This window comes from Hemibagrus wyckioides, linkage group LG25 (assembly GCF_019097595.1).
Source record: "Hemibagrus wyckioides isolate EC202008001 linkage group LG25, SWU_Hwy_1.0, whole genome shotgun sequence".
NCBI lineage: Eukaryota > Metazoa > Chordata > Actinopteri > Siluriformes > Bagridae > Hemibagrus > Hemibagrus wyckioides.
This window is the reverse complement of record NC_080734.1, coordinates 9,749,145-9,765,157: the sequence shown is the minus strand read 5'-3', so window position 1 is coordinate 9,765,157 and position 16,013 is coordinate 9,749,145. Positions and strand designations below refer to the sequence as shown.

General features: G+C 37.0%; 1 protein-coding gene across 3 annotated transcripts in view; it reads right to left on the bottom strand.

The window, feature by feature from the left end:
* LOC131346091 (disks large-associated protein 2) overlaps positions 1–16,013 on the bottom strand; it is a 127,005-nt gene that overhangs the window by 14,934 nt on the left and 96,058 nt on the right. For all 3 annotated transcript variants that reach the window (XM_058379435.1, XM_058379433.1, XM_058379434.1), the window contains 5 exons: positions 9,825–9,884; positions 4,226–4,572; positions 3,013–3,098; positions 1,929–2,326; positions 1,663–1,754 (listed from right to left, as the gene is read on the bottom strand). In XM_058379435.1, the coding sequence (XP_058235418.1) occupies positions 1,663–1,754; positions 1,929–2,326; positions 3,013–3,098; positions 4,226–4,572; positions 9,825–9,884 (983 nt within the window). The remainder of the gene's footprint in view (positions 1–1,662; positions 1,755–1,928; positions 2,327–3,012; positions 3,099–4,225; positions 4,573–9,824; positions 9,885–16,013) is intronic.

Here is a 16,013-nt window from a genome sequence, read left to right as displayed (position 1 = left end):
GATAATATGTTTATGTGAGAAACAGATGTTTACAAGCTGTGAAATAGTTTGTAGTGGAACTGTTGGAATACAGGAATAAAGTGTTTGGTATGAGTAAGAATGCTAGCAACTAAGTTGTGAAGAACTTGGAGTCTATTTCAGTTTTAACAGTAATGCCAGTGAAGTGTGAATTACAGAAATCTTGGCACAGGTTTGTAAAAATCAGAATTACAGCATCTTGCCAACTAAATAAGGGGCCATGTCAGGAAATATTGCAGCACTGATAGAGAGTCATGACCAACAGTTAAAAAAAAAAAGATCAGTGATCAACCATGATTTCAGATCATGGAAAAATGAAATGAGACAGGTGGGGTAACAGTTAAGGACCAAGGACTTGGGGATCAACAACCTGTGTTAGACAGGCAGGGATAGATGATGATTACTGCATGCTGTCAAATGCTTGGTTTATGAGTTTATTTTTATTAGGATTAAGTCTAGCATTTTGAGTGACTTGAAAACCTCAAAACTCACTGCATTTTCAGGTCTGATGGTTGCATCTAGGGAGAGCCAACTGTGCAAAAGCTCATTAACAAGTAAAAGCAACCCAACAAATAGAAGCTTCTAAATCTCAGAATACTCCAGTTTACTATCATGCCTGAAACTTTTAAGATGATTTTATTTGCCACATATACATTACAGAAAAGTGAAATGCATTCTTGCGTATCGAAGTTGGGGTCAGAGCACAGAGTAAGTCATGATAAACTACTCTTGGAGTAGAAAGGGTTAAAGGCCTTGTGCAAGGGCTCAGAAGTGGCAGCTTGCCAGTGCTGAGACTTGAACTTCCAATCATCTGATCACCAACCCAGAGCCTTAACTATTTAAGCCTTAAAAAAAAAACACATTTATGCTACAAACCGTATTCTCCCTGAATTTAAAAGCCAGTTTGGACCAGTTTAACTAGAGCTTTATATAAGCAGTGTATAAGGTCAGAGCAAAGCGCTCTCTTAAGTAACTTCTGCTAGCTCTCTCCTTTCTTAGAAGCCTTATATAGTTATGACTATACTTGTTATTTGTCTCCAAGCTAACTTTACCATTACAATAATATAGTAGTATTAATATTGGTTTTAAGGCCATTGTTGTTATTTTTGCTGCTATAAATGAATTTGGACAAAGAGAGAGAGAGAGAGAGAGAGAGAGAGAGAGACTAAAGTTCACCTGAATACTGGCACCGCTGATCTGCCTTTATTAATCTGCTTTAATTTCATATCTAGATTTCCCTCATATACATAATAATAGTAGTTATGGCAACCTTGCACATTCACCAGGAAAAGGAAGGTGGGTAAATAGAATCCTCATTCCTTGTGTATGGAATGGCAAAAGGTCTATAAATACCACAAAATAGCTTCAGCTGCTTAATGACATGCAATTCCTACTCCATTTTACAAGTGAGGCTTTTAGAATGGAGCATTTCTTAACTGTGTAACCATATAGAATATGTTTTTCATGAAGAGGGTGAAAGTCTAGTGGTGTACTGATATCTATTTGTCATTACCACAATCAAATTATTATTCCTCAAACAAACCATACAGATTTCAGATTAATTTAATTGTGTATTGCTGAATTATCAGACACTTGTGTGTTTGTGTGTGTCATTATTGAGGGATAAACTAAGCTTGCTCTTACCAGGTTTTGCTCACAAAGCCAGTAAAACTGCTGAAATTTCTGTGACATGAGGAGTTGTGCACTTCCAACAGCACTCCGGATCTTTCCTAAAACTGGGGAACAGTTAAAATACACAGTGAGGCCACTTTTAATGTTTTTATCAAATCCTTCCCACAATTCATCACTGAATTTTAAATAATCAGTCTAACCAGCTTGAAAAAATACTGTGAGTGTGGCTGTTTGCTTTGGAATTATAATTGTGTGTGTGTGTGTGTGTAATGACTTACTCTCTTCAGACAGCTCATGCTCCTCAGCCTCACGCTCCATCTCTTTACACCAGGCCTCCATGCGCTTGGTCTCATTGTGCAGAAGCTGCATGTACCAGCTGCCATCAGCACGCACTGGTGACACCTGGCCTGTTTCTGTTTCTTCTGTTTCTTCAACCCAGGCTGCAGCCCGTGGACTCGGTGGTCCGCTTTGGGCTCTGTAATCATCTCGGTAGGTGAAGATGCCCTGTGTGCGCACAGTGCGTGTGGCGCTGTATTGCGCAGGAGAGCTTGGCTCTGAGTGCCTCTGAAAGCCGCCAAACTGTACTACCTTATCCTCCACTGATCGGAAAAGCTCATGCTCCACATCAGCCTGCACTGCTGCTGTCACGCTGTTCGAGCGCTTAAAACGCCCATGACTGAGAAAAGACACACAAAGCATCCTTTAAAACATTAGGAGCTGCTCAGCCAAAACTGAACAATGAAACATTTTTCTTGTTACCTGAAATGCAGTCAATCAATCATCCATGACATGTTTGGTGTATTAAGTTTGCTTCCAGGTTAATCCTGTGTAATCTGCATGCCTAAATGATCACATCTTAATTGGCTGTGTTGAGGTGTTTTATAAAATACTAGAACTGGCAGAATTGATATTGCCTAAAGGTTTTTTGAGGTGTGTTATGATTGCTATTTTGGCTTTATTTTCTAGGCTGCTGAATAGGTGATTATTGCCCAGCAAATCTAAAAGGTCAAGTATGCCATGGTAGATTTACTATATGTTTAAATGCTCATATTAACAGTTCAGTGTTTATGGCCATACTGAATTCAGAGTTTTATTATGTTTTCATATTAAGATTTTATCCACAAGAACTATCAGAAAAATAAATACCATGAAAAGCCATAAAAAGATAAAAGATAAAGAAAAATAAATCAAGTCTTCAAGTAATTTCCCCTAATGTAGTCTTGGACAATTCCAGTGTTTTATTATTATTATTATTATTATTATTATTATTATTATTATTATTATTATTATTATTACTACTACTACTACTACTACTACTAATAATAATAATATAAGACTGGGTGTCAGGGATACAGGCCTCACCGTTTCTCGCCCTCCACCTGGATGCCCACTGACTGATACTGTGGCAGAACTTTACTCTCTGCTTCTGAGTCTGTGACTGCTTCCACCTAAATAAAAGATCAGGAGGGGAAAAAAGAAAAAGGAGGAAAAACAAAGCGATGAAACATTCAAAGAGCATTTGTTCTGATGTCAGGATATTGTAAGTTTGAACAGCATCAATGCAACAGTCATCCATGGCCAGAAGTTCAATAGAGCACAATAGGCCCTGTTTTCTGGGTGTGAAGGACAGCATTACTCTCTCGCCTGTTGATTAAACGGGCCATAATTGTGAGGAAGGAAAAGACTGTTAGCACTGTGCTAGGCTTTGTCTGCTCTGTGAGGTTGGATGAGCAGCAGTTTGTGCTTCCTCAGATACATATGCTGCCTTACCCTCCATGATACAGGAGAACTGTCTAGTGGGTAGGCATTGGCAAAAATCAGACAAAAAAAATCTTTAAAAATCTATAAAACATTCTAACAGTTTTATCTTCTCCTATTAGTGTCAGATGAGTTGGTCAAGGTAGGGTAGGAATGTATGGAAGAGAGATCCTGAGAGAATGAATGAAGAAAATTAATCATACAAATTGGGAAAAACAAAACAAAACAATAACAAAAACAAAAACAAACAAAAAAGTGAACAGTGGTATTGTGTGTTCAATCACCTTGGGAAGGGAGATATGGTTAACCATTCAAAGAGTAGCTCTAATTCTTTTTCGATTAAAAGCTACATTATATATATTATATATTTTACACTGCTACTACAATCTCTTAAGATACTATATCAAAGGTCTTGCAAAAATGAGGCAGGCCACAAGTTACCATAAATTAGCTACAAATCTCTGCTCGGCATCTGCTACAGACAGTGGCACATTTTTATGTTATGTTTAAATCATTTACTTAAATGTATTTGAATACTATTAAATATTAATCATATGTGAAATTGTTATTAATCCTATATGAAGACTTTATCCTCCCTGATAATCTAAGAGCCTAAATAATGGGACATAGGATAATAAAACCCTGCCCATTTAAGGATTTTTGTGTACTATTTTTGTTGTATGTAGCATTGTATATTTTGTAATTGCGATGTGTGTGACGTCCTGAAGATTCAGTATTTCTTAATATTGTATTGAATATTTACATAAACAGGGGTGATGATGACAGCTGTAATTGAATGCAAGTGAAATTTGTATACCTGTATTCCTACAGATGAACGTGGTGTTTTTAGGTATTCCTCTGCTTTTGACACAAGAATGGCCTTATCACAGGTCTGCACTGATGTATAGCTGCCTGTGGATACCAGCCTTCTGCCCTCTGTGGCCAGAGTGAGTGCCTTGGCGCTGTCCAAACTCTCTGTGGAGACATATTTCCCCCAGGCATCTCTGCTGCGGGGCAAGCGGGGTAAACGGCCTTCGTGATATGCATCCTGCATGGACTCTGTGCTGCTCTGAGCGGTGACCGAGATCAGCGGCTTTGTTATGCTGCGTGGAGGAACCGGAGGAGGTGTTTTCTTATAGCTCGGAGTGAACGTCACTGCTGGTTCTGAATATAATAGGAGAGAGTGGGACAAAACATTCAATTATTACTATGAGTCATAATGAGGAGAGGATTTCAGGATCCAAAATCACAATCAGAAATGCTCTATGTACAGCATATGCATAATACTGAAACAGCAAATCAGTGTTAAGCAATTTGTTATATACCTGATATCAAATACAAATAAAAAATCATATATTAAGCAGTGTCCCAAACTATTGTGTTAGTGCACACATGACTGAAAAATCAGGAAAAGTGATTTGGCCCAGTGAAGAGTGTTAATAGGTATATGTAAACATACCTACATTATTCATGTTCCCAAAATTATAATCAGTCAGGCAAGATATGTGTGGTATTGCTTTTTAAGTATTGCACTGGTATTAAAGTAATGTACCTAATAACTGAAGTAAGCTTAAATACCTCCCTTACTAAGACTGTAAGTACAGTAATCCCCCTCTATATCACAGTTCATATATCACGGTCCCAGTATATCACTCATTTTTATTTGGAACATAACTAATTTTTTTGGTGGATTTTCCCAGTACCTGTGAGTCTGTGGAGTCAGGAACGGTTGTGATTGGCTGCTTGGTATGCATGCAGTTGGGGAAAGGGAAGCATACTTTGTATAGCGGCTCGGGCCGGTTGAAATTGTTAACAGGTGGTTCGCTAGTGGGTGGTAGGTAGTACTCTCTCTCTCTCATACTGGACGTATTATGTTGAAGGGCTCATCAAAATTAATACCTGTACTGTACGTACTTTAGAACAGTAAAATGTTGTGTATTCGTATAGGTTTTCTAAATACTTTAATTACTGTACCGAAAAAATAAGCATAGGCTACACTACTGCATGTATACTACATCCCACTGTATGCTTGCAAATGTTTTCTGTGTGTGTTTAAAGAGTGTGGGAGGTTTATTTACGGCTTGAACAATAAAAAAAAAAAGCATTTGGGTTTGGCAATGGGTTTGGTAAACAGGGGACTACTGTACTTGCAATCTCCAGAATTTCCTGACTCTAGTACATAAACAGGCAAAGTAGCTAAACAGGCAAAGAACATGAAAAGTATTACTGAATATTGTGGATGTGTAAGTTTTAAGTTTTGATATTTTCTTGTTTGACCCTTTAGCCATTGTCTTGGTTTGCTCTCTCTCTCTCTCTCTCTCTGTCTCTGTCTCTCTCTCTCTCTCTCTCTCTCTCTCACTCTCTGTCTCTCATTCTCTCTCTCTGTTAAAGCAAATCTCCTGATCTTGGATCTTAGTAGCTGATTGCGGATGTAGCTTATCAGGGCCAGTTACTTGGAAGACATGTCCAGTTGCTTCTTCAAAATCTCAGGAGCAAAAGAGAAACTCTTTCCAAATTTGCCACAGAAGAACAATGCTGAAAGCAGCCATGAGCCCACTAACACAAACCACAAATGTGGACTCTGCGTGGGTTTTAATGAGAATAATGAGCGATCACCAGGCAAAAGTGCTCCCTACTATTTGCCAGCTCTCTAAGACATTACTTGTGCGCCATTGATCAAATCACCCTCACCGTCTCTTCTACTGCCACTTACAGTGACTATGATCAGCTCCAACAAACCAATTAATAGTCAGAAGGAATCCCAGAAAGCATTCTCATTGTTTTTGGTGATCAAACTAAACATCTGCCATCCATAGTCTCACAGCAGACAGTGGATAGAATGAACCTGTACTTAAAATTACTTTTTTATTGTGGACAAAACAAAGATATGCCAAGAAGGGCTTTGTCTATATAAAAGAGAAGTAGGCTATTTCCATGTAACATGGTATGTACACTTCCAAAGACAACAATCAGCTCAGGTGAGTGTACAGGTTCTAAACCGGTTGTAGGAAATTTTAAACAACAAAAATGTATATAAACTAAAGAAGTAGAAACAAACACTGATATAAACTAAAGAAGTAGAAAATCACTGAACAAAAGCAAAGAGCCTCTCAGACTGACTGGAAAAAGCAAGGGATTTTGAGAAAGTTCAGGCAGCTACCCCAGACAGACTGCAAAAAAAGTTCATTTAAGTCAGTGGAAATAGCCTAAAACCAGTGGAAAGCAATGGGGTCATTTTTTGGCCAAAAGGAATAGAGAGGACATAGATGAGACAAGGTAATAGAAATCAGAATAAACATTTATCATGGTAAGATGCATGTAAGAAATCATCACTCTTTGCACCACTCAGGAGTAGGATATAGTATGATATTCACACAATATAGAATATAAACTTATACACAATATTATCACTAGAGAATATTACAGAAGAGGACCAGATAATCTATTTTAAGCAAGAAACATATGGTAGGCCTACTCATGAAGCTTCATAAGCTTCAGCATGAAATAAAGCTTCAAAGTGAAATAAAGTAAAAGGTATAGACAAGCTATGGCCTTGTGGAGAAAAGTGAAGAAACCCTATGATCTAAGGCAAAAGCGAGGAGAAGCAACATGACCCTTTTTGTAGATAACCGGAAGCTTGCAAAGGCAAGAATAGAAAACTTGCAAGGCAAAGAATATGTGTGCAACGAGTGCTACATACATTTAAATGTGATTTGACAAAGGCTAGATGAGGAGACAGGCTGGAAAAAAGTAATCTAACAAAGTTTAAAAAGAGGAATATGCATGAAATGAATATAAGGACACTGAAGTCCAATGGGACTTCGGTGCAAGTTGGGTGATTATGCCACCTGTACCCCTGGTACCAGCTGGTTAGTTTGCTGTCTTGCTTGACTGCCAATAAATCATTCTCCTCTGAATCCAGTCTTCCTTTAGTTTGTCTGTTTAATTTTTTTAAGATTTGATTGGGAATTTTACTGTTATATTTTGTAGTCAAATTTAGCGAGCTAGCCTGGGCCATTGTAGGGTGAAGAAGAAATTTTCCTGCCCTGTTTGAGCAACTTCATGTCAAGTTCTGACTATTTTCCCACACTCACTGACACTGGGACAGTCTGAAACTTCATAGATTAGATAGCCAAGAAATTACAATTCCTGTGGTTCCTCTGAATATTTATGCACTGAATGGGAGCCCCACAGGAAAGGGAATGAAATGGTAACTCACAGCACCACAACAGTAACCATGCCTACAGGACTCATGCACAGTGAAACCATCATGATCCACATCTCCTTCCCCGGTGAACAAAACAAGTAAAGATATTGAAACAAATCCTGATTCAAATTTGTGCTTTCTATCAAAGACTTGTTAGTCTGAAGTCTAAACAAACAACGTGTTCCAAGTTGTCCTCACTTATCATTTATAATCACACATATTCAACCTTACTGATCAAGCCAGAGGTGACAATGGCAAAGAAAAACTCCCATGAGATAATATTACCAGACTCAAAAGGGAACCCATCCTCATCTGGGTGACATGAGATATAGTGTGATTATAAAATAATTTCCTTTTTATAATTGTTTATAATCAAGTGCAATTGCGTATGACTATGAGCATCAGTCAAAATATGACTATGAGCATCAGCATAATTTCTGAATTAATTATAGATTAACATGACGTTATCAAATGTTCAGCGATGGAGATTTAAGTGTAAAACATGATCATGGTAATTCCAGTCTAAAGTGGTACTATGAATCTTATTCCACTTCCATAGCAGCCACATGCTTCTTCTTTGTAGAAAAATGTGTTATTCTGAGCTTAAAGTATTGCTACCTTTTAGCCCTTGGAACTATCCTCTCCCACTCTCCCAACATCCACCAAAATGTTCCCTGTGCCTGCTGCTCCCATGAAGACCTGGCAGTTGATTAATGTATAAGGAGCCAGTGAACCTGGGAAGCAGCACACAAACATCTCAAGTAGACAAGAGACAGAGGCTTTGGTGGGAGTCGCTAACATATAAAAGTGTTACAGTAGGTGGGCATGGCGCTATATATGAATCAGTGTGTGGAAAAGGAAATGCAAACTAGATGTGCAAACTAGTCACCAGCAGAGACCTAAGACATGAATCAGACAATGAAGGGGGAAGGAAAGAGAGAATGTGATTCATTGCACAGTTTAAAATAGACTCAGAACTGAGATGCAATTGCCCATTGATAACTCATTCACCTACTTTGGATGGCTTATACACTTATCTGAAGCACAAGGGTATGCTTCCACAATGTGTATGAACAAAACAATAATTCCTAAACCAAAATAGCAGTCTTTACTGTGATAGACTGTACCATAAAGAACGTTTTAGGAAATCATTCTTACCTTTCAGTATAACACTGTATAACACCTCAGCTCTGTGTGATAGATGAACACACTACTGCAAAACCATACTGTTTATGTCATACATAAATTTTATCTATCTATCTATCTATATGTATAAATCTATCTATCTATCTATCTATCTATCTATCTATCTATCTATCTATCTATCTATCTATCTATCTATCTATCTATCTATCCATCCATCCATCCATCCATCCATCCATCCATCTATCTAGCCAAAGAGCAACGATTCAAGAGATAAAATCATAAAACTGCTAGGGAAATACTGCTGGCTATCACCCTCCTCTACAAAGCACAATTGGATGAAAACTAAGCTCCTTCACCATGTTGCCAGTAACAGAAATAGGCAGAAAACTTGGCTGCTGAATCTTATGGAAGAGGCAGAGCAATTCCTTTACAGCATTGGAACACAGAGTAGAGCAGCTGGCAGTGGGTTTGGGCTAATAGGAAGAGCTGTTAGTGGCAGTGCAATGGCAGATGCAGAATCACTAAGGTTAAGATTAATACCTCTGTGCTGCAAACAGTGATGATTTCACTAGTGCTAAAGGCTGATGAAGCCCTGAGCAGCATCATTAGAAACTTTCACAATGGTTTACAAAGCAAACGAAGCAAAGGTGAATGAGAAGTTGTATGACTAACATATAAAATAGTTGCTCCTAGTTAATGATAAGATACTGCTTATATATCAACACAATGGGAACAGCAAAAGAAGACATCGCAATAAAGTGCAGTATCTCTCCGGAATTGTTAACACATATGAGAAGGCAAGTTGGCTGACTCAAATGTCACTGCTAGGTTCAAAGGACTCAACTAGCATACCAAGCAGTGCTTCTCGATCGAGAACATAGGCATCTTAATTATGGATGCAGTCTTGAAGGTGCAGATGCCTCTTGATTAATTGGTTTTAGTAAAGGAACTTAAACAGGAAAGGTCTTAAAGGAAAGTGGGACTCCATATGTGATGAATACTGAGAGTGTATGTGCTTTACTCATTGCGACACAAACCTAACAACGAATCAGAGAGTTTTTACCTGGCGTTGGTTCCTGCGTTCGTTCAACATTACAGGCAGTAGGCAGGCGAAACTGGATCCCTGGAAGCAACAGTGCAGTTATTAGATGGGCAGTGCATAATGGTCCTGACTAAGTCATAATAAAAAACACACCATCGTATTTCCTTTATTCTGATAATTAATGAAATTCATTTAGACATTTTCATATTGAACTGAATGTCACAATCTGACACCAGCTGATTGTAGCAAACGCAGTTCACTGCTGTGCTGGACTGTTATATTCAAATGCTAATATTGCCTTTACTGATATGCTGGCATCACTGGGGTCAGATATGCTAATGAGTACACAGAGTTCTTACCTAGATTCAAAATAACAATCATATTTTATGCGGAAGCACATAGTTTGATATAAAAATATAAATCAATAAAAATGCTTATTGCTAAATTAAATTAAATAAAAATGAGAGCAAACTGAAGAAGAATGTTAATGGAAACATGACTTAATTTGAGAGCAATGGGACGCTTACTAAATAGATAACTGTAATTCCATATTGTTTATAGACACTGCACAGTTGTATTTGTTCAATCTAGCAACGTTGGCTCGAATTTACAAATTATTTAATCAAAAAACAATCATTTTAATTATTTATATTATGAAAAATTAAAATGTCAGCAGTATTAAGATCATCTTTGGTATCTGATATTTGCTTCTTTAAGTTTGCCTTGGAGCTACTGCCACTAACAGATGATGGCAGAGCATCTCCCCCAAAATCTATAAACACTTAATATTCATTATTTTGTAGTTCCAGATGAGAATAATTACATCTATGTAACTTTCAGCTGTTTGATAATTTTTTAAATCCTTCAAACTGAGAAGCATCTTAAACAGGGTGTCCAAGATGGCAGCTCTTATAACACTACAGCATTCGTCTACATGGTGCGCTTATACTGTAGATGTATCATAACAAACATCTCCAAAGCTGGATTTCTGAGGCAAAAAGCTTTTGGGTGAGATAAACTGCCATTACTTGGTAGCTTTGTAGCTTCAGTGCAAAAGTAAAGAAACAAGCTTCAGACCCCTAAAATGTCTTGGCTGGTGAGCATTCAGTGTAAAATAGCTATTCTTATTCATTTATATGATCTCAGTTTGCTTGATATTTTTTGTACTCAAATAATAAGGCATGTATATCTATAGTCAACTCCATAATTATTGGCAGCCAACAAGACAATGGGCAAAAATCACTGTATAAAATGATCAACACACACCACACAGTGAGGAGGATGGTGACGGAGGCCAAGAAGAATGCAAAGATCACAATGTGAGAATTTCAGATCATTCTTGAGAATGACATTAGACACAACCTACATAATAACAAGCTGTTTGAAAGGTATTCACTAGAGAAGCCTCCACAAAATATAGCATCTGAACATTGCCAAGCGTCATAGGAGTCATTTGCTGTAGGGCCAATAATCAAAGCTTTTGGCTGAACCCACCACCAGCAAGTCTGGCAATTACTGGTGAAAGTGTGATGTTCTGGTGTTCTTGAGGAGAGCAACAGAAAAGTGTTCTCTTCATCTTTTGGAGATCACGAGATCAAATCGTGACCATGTCACAGTCATCCATGGCTGGCAATCCAAGAGAGAGCAAAATTGCCCATTGCTCTCCTGTTTTCAATTACAGAGGCATTGTGAGTTCATGTATGTGGAAGGGGACAGTTAGTGCTTTCCTCTGAGTCTGTTCAGCTGCTCTGTGACCCAGCCTAAGCAGCAGTTCAGTAAAAATGTCAAGAAGGATGACTTTATGTGTTTCAGTGGAAACACATGGTTGTATAAGGTACAATCCTCTAAATAGTACTCAATATATATTATATGAAATATATTGAATATACACATTTATTTTAGTCCATTTTATGAGGGCTGCCAGTTGAGTTGACTATACATATAATATCGACCTACTGTAAAAATCTAGCAGTGCCATTTCATTTTAACAACAAATAATAAACAATGGTGAAACTTTTAAACAGTAAATTGAGTTAGCATAAACAAATGAATGTATATATTTAAATAAAAGCACAAAGCAGCATGGCAGGCTGGTATACACAGATAACACACGTGTGTAGGCATGTGCCGATAAAATGATATGCAAAGGGATTCAACACCCAATACACTGTTTTTATTAAAAATGTTTATTTTTATTATATTTTAATCAGTATTTTATTTATATATCTCATGTTATTTATAATTCTATCTCATGTTATATATTAATTAATATAAATGGATTGTCACAAGTATCTTTAAGTGTATTTAAGAGTTTTTTTTTGAAAGAAAGACTAAAGAGCTTTTATTTTAGAACATTAAAGCTTATATTTAAATGCAATATTGAAATAATGTCATACGGAATTGTGTATAAATGTAAACAGTTATACTTTATTACTGGCACATGTCTACAAGATATCTATGCAAAAGAAAAGAAGACAAGCACAGGATGGGTCTCATCACCAAAGTATGTAAGTGACCATGCTGAGAGCTACAGTATATTTATTCTCTTTTTAGGTGTAAATCCGGATTGAAGCTCTGAACAAGATCACTTAAACGTTAAATTGACTCAAAAAGCATGATATTTCAAATTAAGCAACCAAAAAATAAGCTAATAAGAAGCCAAAATGCAGAAAAGTGTGATAATTAAATCCAACAGACTGTTAATCATTTCAATAAGCTCTGCATCGATGGAAACCATGATCTGAGAAAAAGAAATAGTTCAGTGTGACAGAGAGAGATTGAGACAAAGATGAGATAGATAGCATGTGAAATACAGGAATAGAGAGATGGATAGATAGCAAAAGACACAAACAGAGGTATAGAGACTGAAAGAATTAAAAAGAAAGGCAAAGCTTTTTGTAGCCAACAGTGGTAGTCATGCAGATGCAGGGTCCCTGAACCACCAGAGGGCCCCGTAACATTGCAGCATGTTGCTCAGGGACCCTAAAGGTTTAAAAACAGTCCTGTAGATATGTTCAGAAGAGAAACAGGAAGAGAGAGAGAGAGAGAGAGAGAGAGAGAGCTTTGAGTACTGCAGGTTTTCATCGCCAGTGGCTACAGGACAAAAACAAAACCCCAAGACAAGTTTATAATTTAAAGCTGCCCCCAACAAACAGTGTGATCTTAGAATCAGTCAGTGATTAATAAAATAATCTATAATAAAAACTGACCACATTCTGTTTTTTTGCTAGTTAAATTATATAGCTAATATGGTATCACCTTTTAGCATTTGTAAAAGAACTCAATCATGTGAAAACTTGATTTTTCAACTTTTATTCTCTTTACGACAATGTTAGAGGTGTCCCTATATAATAAAGCAACAAACCTGCCATTTATCATAAGTGTTCTCTTTTAGGCCACACACAGGGAAGGTTGCCAAAAACAGATCAGCAGGATCTCTGTGGATCTTTTTTCACCCCACTATATTTCTGTTGTGATGTCCTGAGCCACCAGCTTATGATAATATGCAGTCACTCTGTTCTCTTTGAGAAATTCCTCACATGGATATGTAGTCATATCAATTCAAAGCATTAAAAAGAAAACCGTCCGTCTGGCATTAATTGAAATCGAATACAGTAAGAGCCACAGTTTTCGATCCCACCATTGTGCTGAGAGTTTGTCCCCCTCAGTGAGAGAAACGCCAGCACAGAGTTCCAGTAGAGGTGTCGCTGTCTCTCTGAGCCCGGGCATTGAGGCTGGGTAGTCCGTGCCTGTGTGTATGTGTGTGCGTGCGTGTATGTGTGTGTGTGCGTGTATGTGTGTGTGAGCACAAATCTCACAAGATGAAAGGTGAAGGATGTGATGGCTGACAATGCAATGACACACATGATGGTTTCAGTTCATGAATGTATCTGAATGTTGTTCATAAATCATTGATTCTGCATTTAAAATCTAGGAAATTAGCTTGAGTTTGCAGCCTATTTTTTTCCTTTCATGTGTTATCTCCAAAGCCACACCAAAACACATGAGGACACAATATCTAGGCTAGAACAACAACAGGTAACATTGTTTTGCTAAGGGAAAGATTTATTTTTATTTTATTCGTTAGCTGTTGCTGGTCCACATTTCACCCACTGTGATGTGACACAAAGTCCTAAGTTTGATTTCTGAGAAAGTAATTGTTTTAGTATTTATTACTATTTCAGTTCTGACTTATGTGATCACACATTATGGAAAAAAGGAAAATAGTAATTAAAAAAAACCCTACAAAATCATTACAAATTTTCCTTTTTATTCCATATTTTGTTTGTATTCAGAATATGCAATTATTTATTTTTCAGTTATTGAGAGCAATATATTCAATGTTACAATTATTTTGGAATAAATAATGAATTATTTCTGTTTGCCACTATTACACTCAATTGAACCCATTATGTATTTCTTAAATTAAGATATTTATATTTGCTCATTAGGAAGATATTGACAGGAAGCCAGTGCAGTTCTCATTACCATTTCTATTTATTCATTTGGCAAACATTTTTATCCAAGGGATGCAAAATCCAATCTGGGTTGTCAGCTCAAATCCCGGACTTGCCAGCAAGCTACAGTTGAGGCCTTGAGCAAGGACTTTAACCCCCAACTGCTCAGCTCCATGCTTGGATTGGATTCTATCTCACTGTGGATTAAATTGCCTGCCAGATGAATACACTGAATACATAAAGCCTTCCAGTGGCTCTCCAGCAATGTCAACAATTTATACTGACAACCATCCGGTTCCTCAATGATGCCCTTAACCACGGATCCTTTGCAAAACAAATTATGAAAAACAAATTGGGTAAAGTATATTTAATATGAGGCATCTATCAATAATCAGTGAAACTGCTTTAAGTCAACTGATCGAATCAACCTGGGGACTGAATGTCATGTTTGTGTGTTGAGTCAAATTATTTTTACCAGGCTATATTTCTACAGCACTGTTCAAACACTGGAGCAACACACAGTGTGTTTGCTCATTGTGAAAACACTATTTTGGAGAACTGTCAATCTATGTTTTTAATATTTCTCTTGTCATAGCTTTAGACAGGTTTGAAAATTTAGTCAGTTTCTGGTTGCAGTTAGTGTTACTGACTTAATGATGGCCCTAAAAATCATGTTATATAGATTGGTTGTGTGAAAAGAATTTGAACTGAATCACATTTTAAGAGTGTTACCAAGAGGGGGAATGCCGTTTAACAACACTTTAATCATGCACTATACTCAAGGATATTGAGAAGATTCTATGCCAGATAGAAAAGCAGTTGCACCAGGGGATGATCTCTTCAGTGAAAAAAAAAATCGATAAGAACAACACTAATCCTTACTTGGGTACCGGATTGTCATAAGAGAAGAAAAACAAGGCTGAAAATTGCAATTTTTTCATGAGGCATTAGCATCCATCGTTTTATTGGTTCATTGTTACTTCAGTCCTAAAGTAGTGAAGCCTTAATTAACAAGCTTTTCATAAACCATGAGAGCTTTCCCTTCTTTGCTTACAGTCACACGCCTGAGGGCTGTGATTGGACAGTGATTGCATTTTATCGTGGCACTGCTACAGCCTGAATAAAAAACAGGGAATTACATTCACTTTTGATGCTAAGTCTGCATTAAAAAAAGCAATCCCTTCCTGAAGAGCTCACAAAATGAGTGAGCTACGCACTGAAGGTTTTCACAAATTTGAGACATAATTTGTAAATGACTTGTTCTATTTGGGAAGTTGCAAATACAGTTAAATATATATATATATATATATATATATATATATATATATATATATATATATATATATATATATATATATATATATATAGTTTCGAGATTATACATATGTTTCTTAGTAGTGAATCAGACACCAATTCTCTTTTAAGTTCAGCCAAACATTTAATTTAGACAATTTCCCTGTACCCCAAATTTAATCAGGCAAGAAGGGGCCTGAAGACTTACTTTTCAGCTACATAAACTGTGTAGCTTAAGTGAAAAGCTAAAGAAGTAAACATGAAACATGTCTTGGCTTAATGACTACATCATGAGTGAGGGGTAAAATGTGCACATTTCATTTTTGGTTCATGCTTTTAAAGTTACAGCTTTCAGTAAATATATAACAATGAATGTCAATCAATGTTTCATTGACAAAGAGGTGCTATACTGAGGGAATACATATCTGTTAATAAGCTAATTTGGTTAATGTTTCCCTCT